Source organism: Antedon bifida, chromosome 5, assembly GCF_963402885.1.
Source record: "Antedon bifida chromosome 5, ecAntBifi1.1, whole genome shotgun sequence".
NCBI lineage: Eukaryota > Metazoa > Echinodermata > Crinoidea > Comatulida > Antedonidae > Antedon > Antedon bifida.
In genome coordinates, this window is record NC_136230.1 from 28,481,281 (window position 1) to 28,503,555 (window position 22,275).

Consider the following 22,275-nt stretch of genomic DNA (forward strand, 5'->3'; position numbering starts at 1 on the left):
TAACGCATCACTGATTTCATTCATTGTGAGGGCGCGCTTCGTGGAAAATGTTGGAATTTTTGCTATTTTAGTACACTTAGAAAATGGTATAATTTTGATATTAAATGAAATCAATAAACGTATTTCAATAGTTGAACTACAAGCGTAAATAATGATAAAAACTGTGATCTAAATTCCACAGATTTTTTGTTTCAAGAAATATCATTATTTCATGTATAAACTTTTTTACTTTAATTTTTTTTTAAATGATGGTAAAAAATCATTAAATTTCATATTTTCTAGATAAGGTTTCAAAGCGAATTTAAAATCTTTTCAAGATAAACTATTAAGCTATCTATTAAAATAAAAATCTAATTTTAAGCTTTCTTGGGATGCAACTCCCACTAATCAAACCAAACCTACTACATTTCTGTTCTGTTTCGATCGAAAAATCGCCATTTTGAAACTTTGTTTACGTTTTACGAAGCTGGTACGAATCGTCCCGGACCGAATCGTGTCTGTGTTCAATACGGTTTTCATGCAGGCGTATTACGTCATAGGCCTAAGATTTCAATTTGCTCCCCGATTATTGTTCTATTTGGTTTCTGAGCTAGGAAAGGCTACCTACTATAATTACTTACTTGATTTCTAGCCTAGCTAGGCCTAAAAATAGTATTTTCTAGGCCTAGCTAGGCTGAGTAATTCTGATATAATAATACTAATATTAGATAGGTAGGCCTACCCTAGTGAGTGTTAATAATAGTAGCTGGGTATTCTATAGTCTAGGCTGGTGGTAGGTCTATCCCAGCTCTGCTCATATACCAAGCAAGAAGAAGCCTGAAGAAGCCTGAAGGAGAAACTAGGCCCAGAACAAATAAAAAACTGTTAAAAAAACAATAAATGGAAAAATAAAAAAAAATAACCCATTTTCAATTTATATATGGGGAATGTTTTATAAAATCGGGCATGTTTGTTTCAGATTTTTATATGGTCATGTTTTTAAAAAAGATAATTATGGGCCCAGCTGAAACCAAGATATAAAAATATAAGTCCATCATTTACTTGAGTATTGTTACAGTGATTGGTTGGTACTCAGTATTTCAGTATCTGGCAGTAAATGTCACACTTGTATATAAATATTACTTTATTAGATACAACTTGCATTTCACACAAGCAACCAATTTTTTTTTTACGTATACAGAATGTGAAAAAGCAGTTTTTAATACAAATATCTTTCAAACAATACTGATATAAATAGTAAATACTACTACTGTATATATTATTTAAATAGCACCTTGTTCATCAAACATAACAAACTAGCTAGGCCTATATCATATTAACTTACGTGAGTCTTACGGTTGTACTGATTTTATGATTGTTTTATATGTTTATATTGTATGTATCTGTGTGACTCTGGTTAATAAAGTAAATCAATCAATCAATTGCAACTTAATTTATATCTTATCATTGACTGATCTGAAACGCTTCTAAAACTTGAATGCGTATGAATGTATATGTTATATTATTATTAGCGAATAAAATGAAAAACTATCAGCTGCAGCAATGATATTGAAATCGAAAAAACCATTACAGCTTCCACCGTCCAACCTCATATTGAAGAACGAGACAGAAAATCGTCGAGTCTTGATACCAACAAAAAACCTAAAATGAAAATGAAGAGCTGAAATGTAATGAATGAAACTATTTAAATAATTGTCACTATGATATGAACAAAACATTGCATCGTTATACAGTATAATTATTCAACAACCTGAAAACATTTTCAGATATAGGCCTACCATGAAAAAGCAGCAAATACAAAATTTCCTTATGTCTGTTTATTGTAATAATTAATAATATTATAAATAAATTGTACCCCTCAGTTGTCAATAATTTTACTATAAATAAATATTTAACTATATAGAATAGGTAGGCCTATACCTGTATCAGGCTGCGATTTGCTTAATTATCTTTTTAAAACTTCCCAATGCATCTTCAATATAGAGTAGGATTGTAACGATACTTTAATAAAACTAAATTGTAACTAAAGTATTTAAATTATTAACAGAACATGTTACTAGGCCTAGGCCGATATAATACGACAACGATCCACCAGGTCGTGCATATACTCACCTACAACAACCACAATCAACACACCATGCACCACACACGACGGAACTAGTGCCGCGAGACGTAACAATATATGACATGAGGACCTTTTTTAAAATGTTCGCTATAGGAAGCTTAAATAGGGTTTCAAGCCAATTTTAACGTAAAACAGACTATTGATACTTACTCTATCCATATACGTCGGTTTTTTGGTAATTCACTGTATGGGATGCAAATCCCACTAATGGAAAATTTGTAAACAAACACCTGTTAGAAAACTTCAGTTTTGACGGACGCACACGAACTTTGGAAAGAAATTGTCGCTGACAACAAATCCAACAAATTATTCAGAAAATTAGGTGACCTGCGACATCTTAAACATATAAGGAACTGATCTTACCATATATGGTTAATTTTTTCGCCTACTAATGTTTATTAAACAGCTATTAAATAACGTATACTTTATGCTAATGTTTTCGCGCGAAACGTTGATGCTTCTGTGCCGAGAGAGGGCTTCTAAAATTTATGACGTCATGCGAAGTCGAAAATTCAGCGATAACGGTCATATTTCCCAACGCGGCTCTCCGACTGATAATTTATTATATTATGGTTAGAGAAATCTTTTTTTTTATGAAGAAAATTAATAATATAAATTAAATAAAACAACTCAATACATGTACAATAATTGATCAATAAGTTAAAATAAAATAAAAGACCAAAACGTTACATTTTTCTTTTTCAACTGAAAAAAATATTCCAAGAAAAAAATCAGTTATAGTTAAACTCGTTTCCACAAACCGACATGACGTAGTGGTATTCGCAGAAAAATTTTAAGCAAACATTTCGAATGATATTTACACCCCTCTTTTTTTTAAATTTGCAGTTCGTGATAAATTTGTACACATGCTGCTATACATTTTGAAGGTGCTTTCGTCACGCTGTCGGAACGGGTAGATCAGGCCAAATATGTGTAATAAGAGGAAGCATGCTAGAGCCTTCTCTTTCAACAGAGGGCCTTGACTTGCGTTCTTCATAGGTGTCTGGGGAAAACAAGGAGTCTTATCAGGGGTACGATCTCACTCACATCTGATCGAGGCGGTCACACTCGATACCAGGGGAGTTCGCGAGGGGCGAGGAACGTTTAAATTTTGAGGAACAACGCGCGTGCATATTTCACAATTTTATTGATGATACACCAAGTATTGTCTCTGAAGTAAACACGATTGTCTGATCGTTGGGAAAGTCGCCGCATGTGTTTGATTCTTCCCCCTTTGAATGTAATTGCGTCGAAGGCCGACGGGGAAGAAAGAGTGCTAGAGAGGGGCTTGCTTCACCGATAAGATCGATTGGCGATGCGGTACGACAGTACACTGAACCAATGATTCAAGCCAATATTATACAAATTCATGCCTCTCCACAAAGCGGAACATCACAGAGTCTCTAAAGATTTCGTATAATTACCTTATCTTGAAATAGATAATAACACGTGTAATGCGATCTAATTTGGCGTTACAAAAGAAAACAGGTTGCATGACAAATTAAAACTTGTCAATTAAAATTTGGGAGACTACATGTCTATAGAATCCTCAGATAGAGGGATAACATTTACCCATACAACCCCCGAGTATAAAGTAGGCCTACTGGCCACTGTGTTTTGCTTGATATGGGAAAATGGGATATGTGATGTTTGTGATGCCTTTTTTTCTGAGGAATAGGGACATTCTAGTACGTTTCCATAAACAGAGAGAAAATGCACGAGCCTGTATTGTTGCATACAGTAGTTCTACACAACATAAATCATTTTACAGGGAAAGGCTAGCTAGGTTCTAGGCAGTGATTTACTTAGTAAAAAGATAATTATTTTGGCACACATGGCGTTTTATAGAAGTAGTAGTAGTAGCAGCCCTAATCATACCTCTCATAGCCAAAAGCACCACCACGGAAGACGCGCGCTCCAACATAAAAGTAAAAAGAAAAAATCATTGTTGATACTTTGTCATAAAAAATAAGTAACTTAATACCAAGTTATTTTTATGATAAGTTCTAACTTACATATTTTCAATCAAAACGATCCCTGTCAACTCTCATATGCCAATCATTATAATTGTATATTATGTTGAAGTGGACGATTTGATAACAAACTTTAAAATTTGACATTTATTTTTCCGTGCTGTCATTTTTATAACTTTTATAACAAGCCGTCAAAAAAAAATTCTATTTAATAAAAAGTGTTGTAGCAGCGAACTCAGGAAATCCCTGGATTGCTAAGTTGCCTTATTTACATTAAATCTTTCCGTTAGCTAAATAGATCTACTGTCAATTAAAGTTAAACACTTAACAACTTTCTTTTGTATTATCATTGAAATTAACAGCTTTCAGTTTAATTCAAATAAATTCCTTTGTTATTTTGCAAGAATTGAGATAATCAAACCGTATTTCAGTGATGGCGCTGTTTTAAAATATCGACTTATATTATAAATTTGTGTAAGAACTTTCGTATTCTACATCAATGGATGTCAATTTGGAAGCATAGAATACACATGTTATATAAAACAAGCCTGGCCTAATTCAACATGTAAAAAGTTGTCACACTTGTTCAGTTTCAAAGTTGTTAAACATAATAGAAACTCGTATATAAAAAGAATTGAACGGTATCGTAAAATGGAACAATTGCAATGTAGTTTAAAATGAAGTTTTAAACTAAAAGTGCGTCTTATCTTATCTCTCTAATTACTGGGTGGCATTTAGTACAGGTACGTATTGATTTCAACTTTCGTCCAATCAGAGAGAAGGTCACAGATCATGCGCAGAATGGTATTTATGTGCAGACGATCAAAATTCAAGCATGCTGTTTTTGTTGTTTTTAAAGTTTCACAGGCTGGGCCTAACAAATATAAAATATAGGCCTAGGCCTGCCTGACATATTGGGCTAGGTTTTAATGAATTATTATGAATAACAGGCTAAGAAATCTTCACAGCAATAGGTGGGTATAATAATTGTTTAGTATGTTGTTTAGTTTTCTTATAAATAAGTCAAAGTCAAGATCAAGTGACAGCAGTCCCAGTGTCAGTGAGTGTGAGCACCAACCACCACGAAAGGGACGACGATGCGGCTCAATAGAGGCTGGAGCCAGGCCTAGGCCTACCTTGTATTTATTGGGCTGGGCATAGGCCTAGACCTACGTAGCAAGGCTAGGCCCTGCACTTACTATTCTTCTCATGCCCAGGCTAGCCTACTCCTAGCCTATGCCTACTCTACTACTACTAGCTAGGCTACATACTGTAGAGGGCCTACTACTAGCTACTACTAGGCCTAGGTTAGTACTAGCCTAGAGGCCTACTGTCTAAGTTACTGTCTGTTAGGCCTAGAGGCTAGGCCTGTACTACCAGGCGTGCCTATACAGTTCAGTCAGCCCACCCTCCTAAACTAACAAGTAGTATCACAATACAAATAAATAGGCCCATGATGTCCAATTACTATCTACTCTCTAGCTAGCATAACACCCTCTCATTTCAATACATCGCCAGGCTACCACCAGCATAAATTACTAACTTTGAATTGTAAAATAGTTTTTTTTATTGTTCATGGTATTTCTCCACTACTTTGCATTAATTATACTGGTAGCATTATTGACTCATGATAATTTCCCTATTCCTATTGAATTAATATTTCTTTGTGTTTTCCTTGAATGTAAGCTTTATTAAGTCCATTTTCCAGATTTTGTCCAGGAAAAGGTAACATAGGCCTATGTACTGACTATAACGGTATATTGTATAATATACATAGTGCATGTAAGCAGAGTTGGGTGAGGTTTACATTTCATGTCACCCAGCCTAAAGTTCATTTTAAGGCAGAGTCTACCCAGTCTGACATTTATTTTAAGTTTTATGTACCTGAAATTATAACATTTTATTTTATACTTTGCAGTACAGGTGGATAATATGGGAAGTGTCAGATATGCTTTTCGGTTTGGATCCTGGAAGCCAACTAAAGAAGAATGGATGTTAGCCTCAAGGTGTATACAGAAGGAGGAAAAGGATCGCATTGCAAAGTTTCACTTTGCTAATGATGCTAGGGCTGCTATGGTTAGTTGTTAGGCTCTGTCCACACTATCAAACTTTATGTGACAAAAAAATGTGATGTGCCCATAGGACATGATGATGTCATATCACTACTTAAATAATCTGTACTGTCTAAAAAGGTTACCAAGTATAAACAAGAAATAAATAGAATCAACATATTTTTTTCATATTACAGAGTGGAAGGTTACTTTTAAGAAAAGTAATAACAGAACCAGAGTTCACGGATATATCATGGAAAGACATCAAGTTAGCTAGAACTGACAAGGGCAAACCGTACTTAGTGGACAAGAACATAATTGTTGACACAGGTTTTGCGCCAAATTTCAACTTTAATGCCTCTCACCAAGGGGATTATGCAGTGGTTGCAGTTGAATCCAGTTGGGAGTGTGGTATTGATGTTATGAAAGTGGAGATGCCCAGTAAGTTTGTGATTTAAAATGTGTTTATTCTGTGTTGTAGGTTGAGCATGAATTTTACCAGTGGGATGTTAGAATTGAACCTGTGTGTAACCTTTGCTGAGGCTTGGTTACTGCTTTATACTGTATTCTTTGTTAGTACAACCAAAGAGAGCAGTATGGCGTAAAGTTAAATATAGATATCAAACTAACATGAGAGAGCCTTGTGTTCAAGACCTTTCTGTGCCATATTGGCACTTGTATCTTAGAAAAATATATTTTACTCTTGTTGCCCTACAAAAGATGACATGCATGCATGAGAACTTGTTTCACTATTCAGATTGAAAAGAATAGGAAGACCAGACTGAAGAATTCACTCGGTTTATATAGATTAAGAAGAAATAAATCAATAATATTGGGTTTTCTGTCCTTATTCACAACAATATTATTGTATAAGTTCCATCCATTAATATATTCCTTCTTTAAAATCAACATAGATAGAGGGCTCACTATAGTGTTACTAACCCATCACAAATATATTTATTTATATTTTATTATATTTAGACATGCGAATTGATGAGTATTTTCGTTTGATGAATCGTCAGTTTACTCCGGCAGAATGGATGACAATTAAAGGCGCTGGGACAAATAAACAACAGATGGAGATGTTCTACAGACATTGGGTAAAGTTTTTGCTGTAGCATTTTGCATTGAAACTATTCAAATATACATAAACTACACTAAAAAAGACCATTGTCACAAAACCAGTGACCTAATAAAATTTGTTCATTGTAAAAACAGCAGGTCATGACATAAGTTTTGAAAAAAATAAAGCTCTGTCTACACTATCAAACTTTATGTGACAATGAAATGTGATGTGCCCAATTATGGAGATGATAATGTCATATTTGGGCATATCATTACCATATTTGGTTACAGCACACTTTTTTTGTCAAATTAGTTTGATAGTGCAGACAGAGCTTAAGTATTCTGTAATTAATATAAAATAATAAAAATAAAATGCTATTCATTTTAAAATGTTATGCTACTTGTTCTTTACAGTGTTTGAAGGAGAGTTATATAAAAGCAATTGGAATAGGCTTGGGATTTAACCTACAGCGAATATCTTTTAAGCCAGAAACAATCACTTTAACCCCTGGCACAATTGCGACAGACACAAAACTGGTCTTGGATGGCAGCCTAGCCGAACAGTGGAAATTTCAGGAAACTAAATTAGATGATAATCACTTTGTTGCTGTTGCTCTTAAGCGACCATGTGGAGGAGTAAGTACTTTTTTAATTAGGAGGTTAGGGAGCTTTTGAGGACCTAGTATCCTGTTAATTAATACAGGGACATTGAGATGCGATACTTTAATTGATTCCTCAACACCGTTTTGGTAGACTTTAGGTCCATACTGCAGTAGGTTTTTTCCGAACCAACAGCAAACTCAAAGTTCACCACTTATATATTTTATACTTACAGGTACTCTGTCTACACTATCAAACTTTATGTGACAAAAAAATGTGATGTGCCCATATATGGACATGATGATGTCATATCACTACCATGTTTGGTCATATCGCTACCACATTTGGGCACTTTTTTTTGTCACACTAGTTTGATAGTCACTATTGATAGTGTAGACAGAGCTTAATACGTGTATAATGTACACTTCTCAAAAACGTTGCATTTCAAGTCTTTTTAGAAATGTTTGAGTTGATGCTTACTCATTCAGGTCATTTTACGTCCTAATTCTTCTTCCATGCATTTCTACATATCAATGATGTAAAAATTGAAGAACAGAGAGTATAGGGTCAACAGACTATATGCGTACACACAATTTTTGGTTAGCTCATCGTGATCTTTTGTAATGATAAAATATTTCTGAACTGAAAATAATGATTTCCAAATCTCATCTTGTTGTCATTTGGTATTTTGAAAGTTTTTTGTTTTGTTTTGGTGTATTATTAGAATAGTAAACAACATATAAAGCAATGTCGACTACATTTCATATTTTCGTAATTAGAGACATTTCCATGCGTAAATGATATCATTTAGCAATTTATCTGGAGTTTTGTTTAAATAACAAGATTAATATTTCGGTCAACTTTGATTAGCAAAAGTCCCTCGATGACGCAACACATCATTGGATATTAAAATTAATTTATGACAAACAAACTTGATATCATTAGTGTAACATATATGTAGGTATTATGTCACATGATTAAGCCTCTTAAATCTCTTAAATGTCACAAAACTAGCAAGTGCACACTCTATAGTTTTCAGATGAAATGGAGTCAATTAACATGTGACGTGGTATTGTTATAATAGTCAATTATTTCTCACAAAAGGATAAAAGTTTGTTGATGAAAATCAAAGTTCATTTTATTATTAAAATAATTAATATTAAAATGTGGATATTTATAATAAGTTATGTTTCATAATGCCAACATCTGTTGTTAAACCCCCCAATCAGATTTCTAAAAGAAATAACACTGCCCTCTATATATTATCAAGACCAGGAAAGGCAATGCCTTGTGACAAGTGTAATCATGGTTGCTATTTGACGGTAATCAATAATTTCAGCAAATGATCGTAGAATGGCTTAAATATACTATATTTATTATCATTCTCAAGCTTATCTGGAAACTGGGGAACCAGGCCCGTTATGGACACACAGTAGCCAAAATTGCAGCAGCTACCCACCGGAAGACAATCTTCTACTCTTTTTGATTAGTGTACTAAGTTTGCACTGTATGTACTCAGGACCAAGAACTTTACGTCCCATCTGAATATTATATTGCACAAAAAACATATCAAAATATCAGCTATCTTTGTAATCCGGGAGATTGTTGCTATGTATGTGTTTATAAATCCAATTCCTCATAAGGTCACAGGTCACTAGTTCAGCATTAGGTCAGCACTCATAATCATAATCTAGCTTATATTTTTAATCCTCTACCTTTTTATCAAAAACACATCATCAACAGCTTAAACCTCATCTGTTATCAGCTATAAGTAATAGAGGCATAATTTGTTTTTCTATTTTTAACTAGTACCCAGTGGTACATTATTCATTTGAACTGATTAGTGTAGTCTGAGCATTTTGCATAATATCCAATTGCTGTTTCTATCCTAATCTTTTAATCTTATAAAATATCAAGATATATCAGTCTAGCACTTGATCAGATTGTTGCGAGTATAATACCTCTAAGCTACTAACTATACTGTGCAATCTTTACCTATTGATAAGATTTTAGCAATTATGGTATTTTTTTTCATTTCGAGTTGAGTAAACTAAGCTTATTATTAAATATATCCACTCTCTATGATAATTAATGAGATGCCTGGATATACAGAATTTTGAAAATAGCTAGATCATGGAGAAGGTCCAGGGTAGAATACAAAAACACAATTCCTATCTGCCAACCTTTGTCTCATTTAATACATCTGTACAGTAGCTTGCTCTTTATTTATACAAAATTCTCTATTTTGTCTTATGTATAATATATGTAGGTGCCCAACCCAAAAAAGTGTAATTTGTTATAATAAAGTTTGCAGTAAATACCACATATATCTACAGTACTTCTGAAAAGAAATGTTGAGTTTCTCGATGTTTCTATCAATATACTTTGATCATCCTCGAGAGTGAGGTGAAACATTGAGAAACACAACAGTTCTTTTTAGAACTAAATATACGTGGTGTACCGCAACATTATTTCGCCATGATGACTCAGTTTACTCATGTTAATTCCTCAATAGTTTACTGTTAGTGCAGTATACCTAATTTTGCAGTGGAACCTAATTTGGCGTGACACAATCACCAACATTTCATAGAAATGCTTGGCTGTTTAAATAATAAACAAAAGACTTTGTGACTTCATTGTTTATAGATCATTTGAGTCTAATTAATCAATGGACCTATAAATTGGGTCAATAGTTAATCAGTAACTACTTTTTGTTTTTATTTGTTCCGTAAATTATAAAGTTTTAAGTTTTATTAAACCACTTTATTTAATTAATTTTTACCATAAAAGAAAAACAAATAAATTTATCGTAATTTACGCAAATATAATTTGTGAATTCTGTGAATATGCATCCTACTTAAAGAAATATTAAAGTAATAATTTACAGCCAGTTATAAAACTGTCGTACTATAAACACTAAAGACTTCTCAAATATCATAATTATTACCTCATAAGTATCACTATTTGAAATCATTTTAATGGACTTGGTATTTGCATTTTTTTGGAGTATAATAATTCAGTAACTTGTACATTTAAAGTATTATATTGTCTTTCCATTTGTATTTTTGACTGAGTATTATTTGATTATAGAAAGTTTCAACATTATGATTTTTATTATAAACAAATTTATGCTTATTTTTTAGGCTTTTTATCTTCTGGAACCTTTTTTTTTTTACTAAAATTAGATAATATTTTTTATTTTGAATTTATGTAAACTTAAGCTTAGTTCCCACTACGACGCAATTTGATTGTAAGAATGTAAGCTGCAATGCAAGCAAATTGACCAATCAAATGTGATGTCACACGCTTTAATTTGTTATTTGCATTAAGTGGCTTCTGTCATTGCGTCCTAGTGGGAACCAAGTTTGCTATACAGAAATCATAGTTTTTTTACAACCTTTTTGTATTTACAGTAATTAGAGAATTTGAAACAAATTGATCTTTCTTATTCATTTGCCACATAATTTTGTAAACAAGTTGTACTATCGAAACAAATAGCTAAAGAAACTATCAGCAATTTGTGTAGCGTAACACAAATTGTGCTGTCATAACTTGGAAATTTATAACACTCAAGAAACGTTTCTGAGTAATGCATAAGAATGATCCACATTGAGTGGCTACATCTAATGGTATTAGTACCATGGGTTTAGTTTGCGTCATACTAAAGACAATTCCTAAACTAATCCTCAACTTTAATGTATGTTGGTTTACGACAAGAATATCTCTTACCGACCCTTTCTATTAACAATGCTGAGTTGTTATTTTATCTGAAGGACATTGCAAAATATTTAGAGTAAATGGTTGATACAATTAAATAGTAATTGAAATATAATTTGTCGATAGAATACTGTACTTAATTGAGTAAAACAACCTTTTATGTTGAAGACACTTATATTTATAATTCAATTATAACTAAATTATTGCCTGACTATTTTTGCATGAGAACTGATTGTTCTGTGAAAAAAAAATCTTCATTAAGCCATGCAACAGTGAATGCAAACTCACTGTTTTTGAATTAGCCACTAGCCTTAACGGCTATGTTACTATCTATCCTCTCCGGGAGACTTGTCTCCAAACTGTCATAAAATAAAATAAATAAAAATGAAATAAAAAGAAACAAAAAAGAAAGGGGTCGTTTCATTACTGGACACTCACTTCCCTCTTGTTCTAACTATACACATACCTAACTAGAAAGCCACTCCGAGAGTGCATACTGTAAAATTCTTCTATATCAGATTTAGTCACCGGAAAGTGTGTGTCTTAATGCTGTGCGTTATTTAGGCTAATTTCACTACAAGCAGGTTATGTAACCCGCCTTTGAACTAACAATAGCTTCAGCCGAATAACAATAGAACGGAAACGTGAAAAACAAACGAGTGAATTTGAAAAGAAATAGGGTTTTTTAAACTACTTGCATAAACAAACTTGTACATTAAATCTAATTATGTTTTAAAATTACAAATCACAAAATATAATTCTTGCCTCTTGTACAAAAATGAAGTTTTTTGGACAAGTAGTTCTCGAGAAAATACAATTTTAGTTTACTTGTTACTTTACGACTGCTCACCGGCTTTTGAAATTCCTGTCTTTTAACACTAGCAAGTTTGAAAATAATTTTTATAAGTAGTCCAGAATTGGGACCGTAATTCAGATTGCCTCCAAAATTTAATGGAGTGGTCCTTGACCACATATCTATCTGTATTTTTATTTTAGGAAAGATCTTGTAATTACTTTTTGAGTAATCCTGCTAACAAACAAACAAACACACGTGACCGATTACATATACCTCCTTGGCAGAGGTAAAATATAATAAAATCTTGTCTATTATTATTGTCAGTTATTAAGCTCTATATATACACTATCAAACTTTATGACAAAAAAATATGATAGATATGCACAAATATGGTAGTGCTATGATCATAATGTCCATATTAGGGCACATTTTTTTGTCACATAAAATTTGTGTAGTGTAGACAAAGCTTTAGAGCAAATTATCTGCTCTATAATTTTCCATTTATGAAATAATTCAAGTCATTATTTCAAGTTCTTTCGATAATGACAATCTAGAGATTTCAATTATTTGGTTTGTGAAATTTCTAATTGTATTTATATAGTTACAGTTATTGAGTTGATGAACTTTGGAATTGCAATATGTGTTATCATGTATTTTATTTGGTGTTTAGTTGTCCTATATTTTGAAAACTTGTGCTTCAATTAATTTCCCTTGTTTAATTGCCATAATTACTGAGCTGGAAAATCCGGATTGTTTATATATCACCTTTATATTTCATGAAAATTCTCTTGTAAAATAAAATTGGCAAAATCCTCCTTAATATTAAGAATTAGTTCACTGTCAGTGTCACTTTTTCTGAAGATGTTTATACACGAACAAAAAGAAGGGCTAAATGCAAATTTAGTCATAATGTCATTTTTCTTATTTTTTCAATTGTAATGGCTACAATAAAAGTATGTACATTAGGTATATCCAGGGAATGGTATAACATACTTCATTAACATTACACTATAACAAATATCTTTTAATTTTTATACTAATTGCATATACCATCTCATTTTGAACACTGAGCATTTCCATACAGTATTAAAAATATAAACAATTTTTAGCTAATATTTGGAATAATTTTTAAAAAAATTAGTGAAGGCCTGTCATTCGTTTCAGTAATGTATTTGTTTTATCTTGTATACTGTGTATTAGTAATGTTAATAGAATCTCTATGTGATCACGTAACCTGCATTGTTGTAGATTTATGAGCAAGTTTAGATTGTATTGATTCCAGATTTAATATTACTGCTACTCGCTCTTTTGTTTAATGCATCAAATGAGATGAGTGAATTACTAACATAATCCCATCTTAAATTTAAAAATATACATTTGACAACCAAATTGTCCAACTTTTAATCTTTCAGGAAAGTGAGCCCTCTATAGTTCCTGAATTTAAACATTTGACTTTTGCTGAGTTATCGACTAGTTGTCAACCTATTCTGCCTCCTGATGAACAATATTGGGAGGTGTTCAACCAGAAGAAGGACAAACCCCAACGAAAATGAAGACAACCATGGTATCTATTTTAATTATTAAATGAGAGTTTAAGGAATACTGTGCTACTAACCATCTATCAACTAATCCATCACTTCTTAGTACATTTCTTTAAAGATAATACTCATAGATTAAAAAGCTTGTGTTCATACTATGAGATAAGCTATTTCTGAGTATCCATAATCTTAATCACAAAAATGACTTTATTGTATACGGCTCGGCGCAGTGCCAACTCTGGTGCAAGCTGCTATGTTGTAATGCAGCCATGACTGCAATTGAAATCACTGACAGCTCTTTACCTGTGAAGTGTGAAATGGGTTTTGGAATGCAGGTGAAAATATACTGGCCATGCAAGGGCCTCGTAGCTAAATCTATATAGTCAAGACGTCAAGTACAATGGCTTGGCCATATCAGGGCCTGTGATACTGTACTGTAAGTGATGTCGTCAAGAGATCGAATATAGCAGGCTGGCTGTATCAGGACTACTGGTAGCCAAGCCTGGCTATATCAGAGCCTGGAAGACTATGACATCAAGATGTCAATTATAATTCCACTGGCCATAGTAGGACTTGGTAGCTAAGTCTACACTTTGTCGTCGAGACGGCAAATACACTACAACTGCACTGGCCATATCAGGGCCAAGTAGCCAAAATGTATGTCGTCAAGACGTCTATTTTATCAAGACATTGAGTATAACAGCCAGGCCATATCGTGGCTGGGCGGTAATTAAATCTGTCATCAAGACGTAGTAAAACTGCCTAGCCGTAGCAAGCCCCAGTAGTAGCTAAGTCTATCTTGTCAAGATTTCAAGTGTAATGGCCTGGTCATATCAGGGCCAAGTAGAAAGTGATCAAATAAAGTATGACTACTTTGGCCATATCAGGCCTGGTATTAAATGTGACTGCATTGACCACTGCATTGACCATCCCCAGACTTGTCTGCATGTCTAAGTCACTGGTCACCTCCAGGCCTGTCTACATAGTTATAACTATGTTTAACTACGCCAGCCCTTCTCAAAGAAGAACAAGTGATTCACTATACTGTATAATTAAATATGAACAACAATAATATATATTTGTTATAATCAGTTTATCTTATAATAAAGATTTTATGCAAAACTAATATTTAAAGATTTATAAGAGTGTTTATATGTGTGAAGTTTTTGTTTTCAACTGTGAAGAGTTTAGGCTAGTGTTTCTTCTTGTTTTGATGTACATATTGTGTCACTCTACAAAAGATGTTAGGCAGTTTGGTACTTACAGTATAATGACCCATGTACACCACTCAAAAACAACCAGTGTGCTGACCAGGGGCTGACCAGTGGCTGACCAAGAAGCGGGAATGAACTAAACTTCATGAAGGAGAAGACATAGTGCTTAAAGAGCTATTTTCATCCAAAAGCTCTGATTTTGCATTGTCACTTATGAATAAATTATTAATAAAGAAAACAGCTATTTTTGTTTCATTTATGTATTGTCTTCAAATGTTTAAATTGTTTAAATATGTTGGTATTTAAAATGACAGGTTTAATTTATTCATACATATCAGTACAGTTTATTTTCGTAAAATACAATGTGGCCTACATTCCATTAGAATCATATATCAACATTTTTATCGATCAATCTTCATTATTTCAGCTGTTTTACAGATTGGATCAGATTATGTATATTAATACACTGTGTGTATCCTCTCTACTAGTAACGATTTATTTCACATGGTATTGATGTTGTAATGTTTCATAATTAATTCCTATCATTCTCACTGTTCTTATACACTTTACTGTATTTTTTCTCTTAGATTTAGTTTAATGTTGAACCACTTTAAAAATTAGTGAATTTAATTCAAAGAGTCAATATTTTAGATAAACATTAAAAGAAAATGAAAAAAAAAAATCAGGCACATAAATTATTAGTTAATATTTGCATTAATGTTCAGTTTAAACAGTTCTTACACTTCTTGTGCCATATTAAAAGGTTTGTTTTTAAGCGTATCATTTTGAAGTCCAATTATTGGACATTGTACAGAATGAAAAAAATGCGCTCCATAAACCGAGTAAAATATTTGGAAACGTGCAGACAGCGACAGAGGGCGCGCTATTGAATATGTCGGCCCATTTGAAAATGCAGATAACTCGAGTTTTTAAGTTCTTATGACTTCATCAATATCAATTTTCTTGAAAATCAATATGCATTTTCTGATGGTTTATACCTATTTACAAACAAAATTCAGGAAGATAAGTTGAATGCTGTTGTAGACGTTACCGAATCGTGCGAATACTGCAGTCAACATTGTATCTGAGATAATTTTACATAGGGAATTTTCGATTTCAGACGACCAACCTAGGTCAGATCAATCGATATGTCGTCGGTTGTCGCTGGACATTGGAACCTGAGGGAAAACGTCACAAAGTCCCCGCATGCGCACAATGAACACAACGTCTGCAATTTGTTACCATTTTTGTTTGTTTTCTAGAAAAAATTGGATGGTCCGTGTGTGCTTATTGATACGAGTGTAAAAGTTTACACATAAATAACGACAACCACCCACCACCTAATTGCATAATACAAATATAACAGCGAGTTAGTTACCCTGCCACCTTGCAGGTATCGAGACCAACCTTAGATTAAGTTAAAAAATCTCAGACGAACTGTATTACATCCATGAAATTAAACTGATTTTAGCAACTTTACTATTTTATCATCAACCCACACACCCGACCTCCTACGTGTTCTAGGCTGCGGTCTAGTTACCCCGTAACCCTACTGTCTCAGTAACCCATCATATTATAGTATTGCTAAAGTGCGAGCCAGCGAGCCATGCTTTTCATGTGATACATCGGTTTGGTTTTCTACCAACTAATGTGTGATGGATCTGAGGCATCGTACAAAATAACATGTGTAAATAAATTAGGCATATGGTTTATAATTATTAATTATAATTTTTGTTAAAAACATTTTCTTTGGCAAAATCCATGCTCTTTTTGTAAATATAATGATAATCCCCATACCACCACTTATGGTTACCATCCATATCTCATCTCGAGCGTTGTAGACCAATCCAGTAATTGAATTGATTAGTGTTTATCTTTTACTTGGAACTTGAAAATAACTCTATAGTTGAAAGCACTCTGCGTTTTCTCTTTGACCATCACACAACCGTTGATTACAATCATTAATTGAACTAGAAGTTACTTTAATTTAATGTTGGCCTAGTTGGCGACAAGTGTATAATTTGATATGTCCAGCTTTTATCGCAAGGGTAATTATGTTTATTGTATATTATAAATTAATTAACATCAAAAGGAAATAGATATTACGTTTCTGTATTGTGTTTCCATTAACTAACAGTTGGCCTCGAAAGTAACGTGTTCAAAACGCATACGTCTCTCTCCATATCCGCGTTTCGCCAATGAAAACCACCAAAGAGCAATTCTGACGCGTGCGTTTATTAAAGCTTTGGTTTCCATTGGATGCAACGCAACGAAGTAGACGCGAGTGAGTTGACCAATCACAATCGATAGTTCGGATGATCATCGTTATTGGTCACAAATTGTTTGCGGTGCGCTTACGTCATTGCTTTGCGTTCAAGTGCGAACCAAGCTTAGCACTCGAATTCGGTTTTTAAAAACATTCGGTTTAATTAACTTCCGTGGTTTTATCCAGGCCCAATGTAAATACAAATAATTAGTAATAGTTAATAGAGTTAATAATTATTCATGTTGCTACGTTTAATATTACTTAAAAACTAGTTTCGGTAACCTTTTATGAATTTTTTTTCTGTCTGGATCGTGTTGCCATACTCATCAGCACTAACGGTTGAACGCGTACGCGCAAACCAAATAACAAGTCGTATATAATTCTATAACTTGGAATTTGCGTAAACTCTCAAGAGTACATATACCGTATCCATAGCAGACAACACAATAATTAAAACTCGGAGAGTTATTAGTTATAGTCTGATTTATTACCAGTCAGACTATCTTAAAATAACCGCTCAATCACAGACTATAACTCCACGGACATCTGTGCACAAACTGTGATTGTTTTTGTTTTCATGTGTGTACTCTACTCTACCTGAATTGGTTGATGGTTGATAAAATGATTATGTACTCTATATAGTATTTTAAGTTCGTGAACTTACTTCACAGCTTTTGAAAGTTCTTTGATTCAATACTGTTAACATAGGCTACAGAAACTTCATGGACATCTGTGCAAAAACTGTGATTGTTTTTGTTTTCATATATATGTACTGTACTCTACCTCAATTGGTTGATGGTTGATAAAATGATTATGTACTCTATATAGTATTTTAAGTTCGTGAACTTACTTCACAGCTTTTGAAAGTTCTTTGATTCAATACTGTTAACATAGGCTACAGAAACTCCATGGACATCTGTGCAAAAACTATGATTGTTTTTATTTTCATGTGTGTACTGTACTCTACCTCAATTGGTTAATGGTTGATAACATGATTATGTACTCTATATAGTATTTTAAGTTCGTGAACTTACTTCACAGCTTTTGAAAGTTCTTTGATTTAATACTCATAGGATAATACAGAAACTCTATGGACATCCACCGGACGTACCCACCCTAGTTGTTTCACTCACTCGAGTCGAAAGCGTTTATATCGTACACGCATTCAAATTCTCATCTACGCGAAAATGTGCAACCAATCGGAGGTTAGGATAATACAGTAGTTCGATTGGAGCGCACTTAAAATTGTATTTAGGTGGTCCCCACACGAGATCCAGGTTCCCCATCGCATTAATAATTGATAGCTCGGGTAATCTGTTTTGTAGAAGCGTGTTTACTGATTCTGTAGGCAACCTATCTTGAATTAATTAAAGTTTAATGTTTGCATTACCTGTATCGATTTGCTATCTTCTAGTAATTAGTCCATATATTGTACGTACACGTAGATGGTTCGATACCAGAAAAGTTAATTATAACGATTAACCGTATTGATGTGTATTCATTAAACGAATTACAATGAATACTAATAATAATGCTATTTAATTGGGGCGATTGTAAATCATTATTATATCTAGTTTACGTGATGTACATAGAAAAAAAGGGGATAAATTAGGCCTAGAGCAATACAATATGTAAATGTATGTCTGTCTTTGAGATGAACTTTTCCATAAAGTGTCTCCAAAGAGTCAGATGTTGATGTATCTTACACCCCTGAATTTTTACATACATAATCCTTTTAAATATAGTTGTGATTTTAGAGTTTCTTGTCCGAACATTCTTTGAGGCAGAAGACGGTTTGAACAATGGATGAACCTGTGTGTGTTTCAGAGATGCCAAGCCAAGCTAACAGGCCAATCGCGTTCCAATGCGTTTTTGATAAGTGCATGTAAATTTATTTTTTGATAGTCTATTAAAGAAACATTCATTTAAAAATGTTAAATAATTTATAAGCACTAATTTCAAAATCATTTTTGAATAACAGTGTACCGTAGTGGTTTTAATTAATTAAAATCCAAAATCAATAACCTTAGTATTTCTAACGATTTCGAACATTGTTCTGTATTACTATTATTTTTTTATCGCAGATCCTTTCTAAATTTAATTAGAGCAGATATTTTGTCTCCAAATTATGGTACTACCATAATTTGGCGATACTCAAGTTTTATGCGTGCGTCAGAAAACGCATTGAAAATGGCTTTGTGTCTGACAAATCAACAAAGACAAGATACCAAAATACTTGTAGTCTTTTTTATTATCTCTTTTTCACAGTCCAATGAAAAACTAATTTAGATCTTTTAAAACGAAGTAAGAGAACAACATAAGCATATTTACTTTACAAAGTTACCGTTAAAAAAAATTAATAAACCCAAACGTTAGGCTGTGGTAAAAGTAGCACCTAATTAAAGCTTGGTTCCCACCAGGACGTAGACGCAACGCAAGTGAATTGACCAATTACAAGCGACAGTTTGAATAATCCATCGCTTGTGATTGTTGAAATTACTTGCGTTGCTCCATGAGAACCTATTGAATGGTCACGAAGAAGGCAGTCTTGCCATGGCTACCGTGATACAAACCCAAGTAAGCAAATACAGTATAATTAGTCGGAATCACCAATGTATAACACTGTAGTGTTATTCCAAAAATTGTTTATCTGTAAATAGACATACAACGGCTAGTGACACAGCTAAGTAGTCTTAGCTCCCGATCACACCATAATAGATTATAAACTCGACACTCTGCAATTAATTTACACCGCGGTATTAACAATTGCCAACTAATTTAGGTGTGATTTACACAAGAGTTAATCATAGCCAACGTAACGAGATATTTACGTGATACTTCACAGTCTAAGAATAACAAAACCACATACATCTGTATATATCTACTTGACAATATTTACAAGTTTCAGAAAGTCATTCTACTCGTAAAGAATCTCTGTAATACGCTATTAATAAATAGAATTATAATTTATATATAATATTTACAGATAACTACAACATTAAGACTATGAATTGTAGCATGGATATAAATAAAGCTCGAAATAATGTTTCTAAAACAACTATTTAAAAGAAAATATATTATTTTCTATTCATAGACTCTCTTATATATCATTTAAGTTTAAAGACTTATTCGTGTAAGTACAACAAAAACTAACTATCTATATACATTATATTTACTATTACTGTACCACATTGACTCCAAACTAATATCATTTTTATGACTCGAGGTCATCTATGAAGCCTCGTGTACACTCTTATCATACGCTTGTATAGCGTTAACGTTACGCGCGCGTACAACAAATGTACTCTTTTCATTAAGATTTGAACTCGCAAGTCTAATCTATGTCTAACGGTATGTGAATGAAATAAAAAAAATGTTGTTTACTGTCGATATGGTACTTGCACAACGCTTTCGCCAAGCGTTCCTTCGCGTGTAATACTCGTAAAGTTAAATTAGGCAAATCAATAATTTGCAATCCAATATCAACGTTGACCAGTTGTCCGCAACATTCATACTTTTTTGGTTCAAGGTAAAATTTTGCTTCCTAAACATCAGATAATTATAACATTACTGTGATTTCCGCTGGGTATCGACTGAAAGAACACGCTGCGAAATCCAGCGAAAACTCCATACGCATGTGACGCAAATTGCACACTCGAGGGTATATACAGTCGATTAGTATGATAGGAAGAAGTCTAGCAAATATCAATGGAATATAATACACACCATTGTATTATGTACACAGTCAGATGGTGGCAACTACAGCATACGGAAACGTTATCAATCGTATCATCAGATTTGATACATTACCAATAATATAATACATATTTTTAACATTGTGACGTGAGATAATAAATTTTATTGAAGTAAAATCTATGAAATTGAAAGTTTATTTTTGGAGTTTTGTCTATTGGACATATGCCCTTATATGGATATAATATTTTTAATTATAATATTCGATTTACGAATATTGCTTGGTGCGCATCCCTTTACAGATAACCATACTCAGTGCATACGTAATTATTTCAGAGAGCTTATTATATTTTTTCTGCAAACAAGTTTGCACATCCCTTTATAAATCCCCAGGCTCATAAACTACCCCTCACTCTTCCTTAGTTATAACCCATACGCCATACATCTTTCTTATTTCACGGGGAGTCAGTATATAGCTTATGTTGTGAATGTGCAGTTACATTACTAGATTATGATTATTGTTCGTGATCTTTGATTCCATTTGCAGTCTTATTTTGTGTCAGGAACCAACACTGCATTGGTTCCGTTTTACCCTTCATCTTAACCCCTCCTCGGTACTCGAATTCAAAAGTTGGATCAAATGATTCGGGAGAGATTAGATGTCTGAAAATAAATGAATAAAAAAAGTGTTAGTGTGCCCTCAAACATTTAGATACTTCAAAACCTTTAATAGTCGTTCTTCAACAGCCGTTGTATATTGACAAGTATTTAGGCCTGTTGTATTAATAATTCATAAAACACAGTTTTAAATTTGAAATTGAATTAAATGAGGCGATGGCAGATTGTTTAACATTATATGAATACATTTTAAAAATGTGTGACAAATTTATATAATAAAAAAATGGAGAATTAATTTGCTTGTGTTATAAATAAGAATTTAATTTCGCGGCAAGTGGATTTGTATTCGTATAAAAATAAGGTCGTTTTTGAAGAGAACAAGAAGAACAAGAACGCTTACGGGTGAATGCTTTGTACAATATATCATATCAAACTAATTAACGAACAAATTATTTCAGTTTAAAGGCAAAAAATCAATTTGCTATACTACTACATCGTGTTTCTTCTGGCGCTTTTCATATTGATATTGATAATTACTATTTTATGATGGTCGGTTTGTAACATATTCACATAATTGGCTTTCCAGGCGGTCACATATCGGGTTTCTTTATTTAAATTT

At 33.1% G+C, this 22,275-nt stretch overlaps 3 protein-coding genes across 4 annotated transcripts in view; 1 reads left to right on the plus strand and 2 right to left on the minus strand.

Annotated features, from left to right (window-relative positions):
- The window catches only part of LOC144843046 (guanylate cyclase soluble subunit beta-1-like), a 181,051-nt gene that overhangs the window by 114,739 nt on the left and 44,037 nt on the right, over nucleotides 1-22,275 (minus strand). For both annotated transcript variants that reach the window (XM_078699701.1, XM_078699700.1), the window contains exon 8: nucleotides 20,696-21,701. In XM_078699701.1, the coding sequence (XP_078555827.1) occupies nucleotides 21,554-21,701 (148 nt within the window). In that variant the 3' untranslated portion in view covers nucleotides 20,696-21,553. The remainder of the gene's footprint in view (nucleotides 1-20,695; nucleotides 21,702-22,275) is intronic.
- Nucleotides 1-22,275, minus strand: part of LOC144843044 (guanylate cyclase soluble subunit alpha-2-like) — a 171,326-nt gene that overhangs the window by 45,798 nt on the left and 103,253 nt on the right. The gene's annotated exons all lie outside the window — the stretch shown is intronic.
- Nucleotides 4,957-15,319, plus strand: LOC144843083 (L-aminoadipate-semialdehyde dehydrogenase-phosphopantetheinyl transferase-like). Its single transcript, XM_078699769.1, has 6 exons — nucleotides 4,957-5,072; nucleotides 6,017-6,174; nucleotides 6,347-6,590; nucleotides 7,131-7,249; nucleotides 7,629-7,850; nucleotides 13,740-15,319. The coding sequence occupies exons 2-6, from the start codon at nucleotides 6,031-6,033 to the stop codon at nucleotides 13,878-13,880; spliced, it is 870 nt and encodes a 289-aa protein (XP_078555895.1). The 5' UTR covers nucleotides 4,957-5,072; nucleotides 6,017-6,030; the 3' UTR covers nucleotides 13,881-15,319.

Bases quoted from the DNA above. Each gene is read 5' to 3' on its own strand.
- LOC144843083 (XM_078699769.1), top strand. From the start codon at position 6,031: ATGGGAAGTGTCAGATATGCTTTTCGGTTTGGATCCTGGAAGCCAACT. The intron at 6,175-6,346 runs GTTAGTTGTTAG...TTCATATTACAG, and splicing joins ATGATGCTAGGGCTGCTATG to AGTGGAAGGTTACTTTTAAG. The intron at 6,591-7,130 runs GTAAGTTTGTGA...TATTATATTTAG, and splicing joins TATGAAAGTGGAGATGCCCA to ACATGCGAATTGATGAGTAT.